Here is a 1,907-nt window from a genome sequence, read left to right on the forward strand (position 1 = left end):
TTTTTTTTTTTTTCCCTTTTTTTTTTTTTTTTTTTCCCCTCTTCTTTCCTCCTCCTTTCTCCTCTTCCTTACAGAAGTCTGGTGAAAAGTCTGGGGCTCCCAAATAAGCGGCGTCGCGAGAGATCTGTATTTATAGGGAGATATTTATATATATGTAGAGATAGAGCTATAAACCGAAGCGGCTCGCTGCGTGTGTGTAGATACATATATACAGCTATTTAATTCTTCCATCTCTCCAGCTCGTGGCTGAATTATTTTCAGATTTTTTGAACTTTTTTTTTAAAAAATCTCTCTCCTTTTTATTACCTTTTTTTTTCCCCCTCTTCTTCTTTTTACCTTTCTCCCCCCCCCTCGATTTTTTTTTTTATTCTTTTCTCCTTTTTTATTATTTTTTCTCCTCCTTTTCCTTCTGGTGTGTGTGGCTTTGCCTCGCAAGCGAGCGAGAGCCAGAGCATCTGCAGTTGGACTTTTTGGGGTCTTTTTTTTTTTTTAATCCGCCACTCCAGAGGGTTTTTTTTCCTTTTTTCTCTTTCATTTTTCTTCTTTTTTTTATTATTATTATTTTTATTCATTTTTCTCTCATTTTCACCTTCGCCTTTTTCCCCTCCTCACTCACCCCCACCCCAATTTTTTGGGGGGGAGAGGGGGGGGCGCTGCTTTCCCTCTTTATTTTTAAATCCCCCTCTCTTTCCCTGCGCTCCCGGTGCTTTTTCTCCGTGTCACTCCGGCAGGTTTACCCCAAACAAACCCAAACTTCGCAGCGAGGGGCTCAGCGAGAGCGGCTCTTTTCCCCTCACCACCTAATATTTTTAATTTTTTAATTTTTTTTTTTTTTTTAAATTTTCCTCCTTTTTCCCTTCGCTGTTTCCCCAACCTGCCGGCGCCGAGGGGGGCGAGCCGGGGCCCCCCTCGCCCCAGGACCCCCCAAGCAGCTCCGAGCGGGCGCTCCGCACTCGCCGTCTCTCCGCGCGTGTGTGTGGGTGCGAGTGTGGTGCCTGTCAAGGGGCTGTGTTCTCTCCCCACCCTCCTCCTCCTCCCTTCTTTCCAAATATGCTTTTTGCAAGTTTTGATCTCGTCTCGGCACTGGCTACCCTCGCCGCGTGCTTGGTGTCACTGACTTTGCTGCTGGCCGTGTCCCAACAGCTGTGGCAGCTCCGCTGGGCTGCCACCCGCGACAAAACCTGCAAGCTACCAATCCCCAAAGGCTCCATGGGATTCCCTTTAATCGGAGAGACCTTCCACTGGCTCCTGCAGGTAAGGAGGATTCCCTGCTCCTCGCTGGAAGCTGGGTTGGGACCGCGGTTTTTTGCTGCTTTTTTTTTTTTTTTTTTAATTTTTTTTTTAGGGTGTTTTTAAGGCTTTTTCTGGCTTTGTTTTTTATTGTTTTTTGGGTTTTTTTCTTCACTCCCCGCTCTTCTTTTCCTTCCGATTGCATCATGCGGCTTCTCGGCGAGCTGGGGAGGGAGAGCCGGAGCCGGGGGACACCGAGGGAGCGCGGCCGGGCTGGGCTCTCCCGGCGGGGGCTGCCCGGGCTCGGCATCGCCCCTGGGCTGCCAACCCCCTCCTCCTCCTCCTCCTCCTCCTCCTCCTCTCCTCGGCCTCGCTTCTTGCCAAAAGCCGAAACCCGCAGCGCCGGGAACGCGGGCGGAGGCGGCCCGGGGTGGATGCGGGGGCTCCGCCGCTCGCGTTCCCCCCGAGCCGCGGCTCCGTCCCGGCCCTTCCCCGCTGCCGGGGCCGCTCCCGGCGCGGCTCCCGCGGCGGGGGAAACCCGCCGAGGTAATGGGGAGATTAACCCGGGATTAACCTCGCTAAACGCCCGACAGCGGCGGGCGGAGCGGGATCCCCCCGCACCGCGGGGCGAGGGGCGGCTGCCAAAAAATCCGGGCGAAAGGGGAAAAATACGAGAG

The 1,907-nt window shown here is 53.1% G+C and overlaps 1 protein-coding gene across 1 annotated transcript in view; it reads left to right on the forward strand.

Moving 5' to 3' along the window:
* The first annotated feature begins 584 nt into the window (after positions 1–584).
* LOC107202637 (cytochrome P450 26B1) overlaps positions 585–1,907 on the forward strand; it is a 22,997-nt gene continuing 21,674 nt past the window's right edge. Inside the window, exon 1 of the mRNA XM_015623551.3 lies at positions 585–1,254. Within this exon, the coding sequence (XP_015479037.1) occupies positions 1,051–1,254 (204 nt within the window). The 5' untranslated portion in view covers positions 585–1,050. The remainder of the gene's footprint in view (positions 1,255–1,907) is intronic.

The sequence above is a fragment of the Parus major genome, chromosome 4, assembly GCF_001522545.3.
Source record: "Parus major isolate Abel chromosome 4, Parus_major1.1, whole genome shotgun sequence".
NCBI lineage: Eukaryota > Metazoa > Chordata > Aves > Passeriformes > Paridae > Parus > Parus major.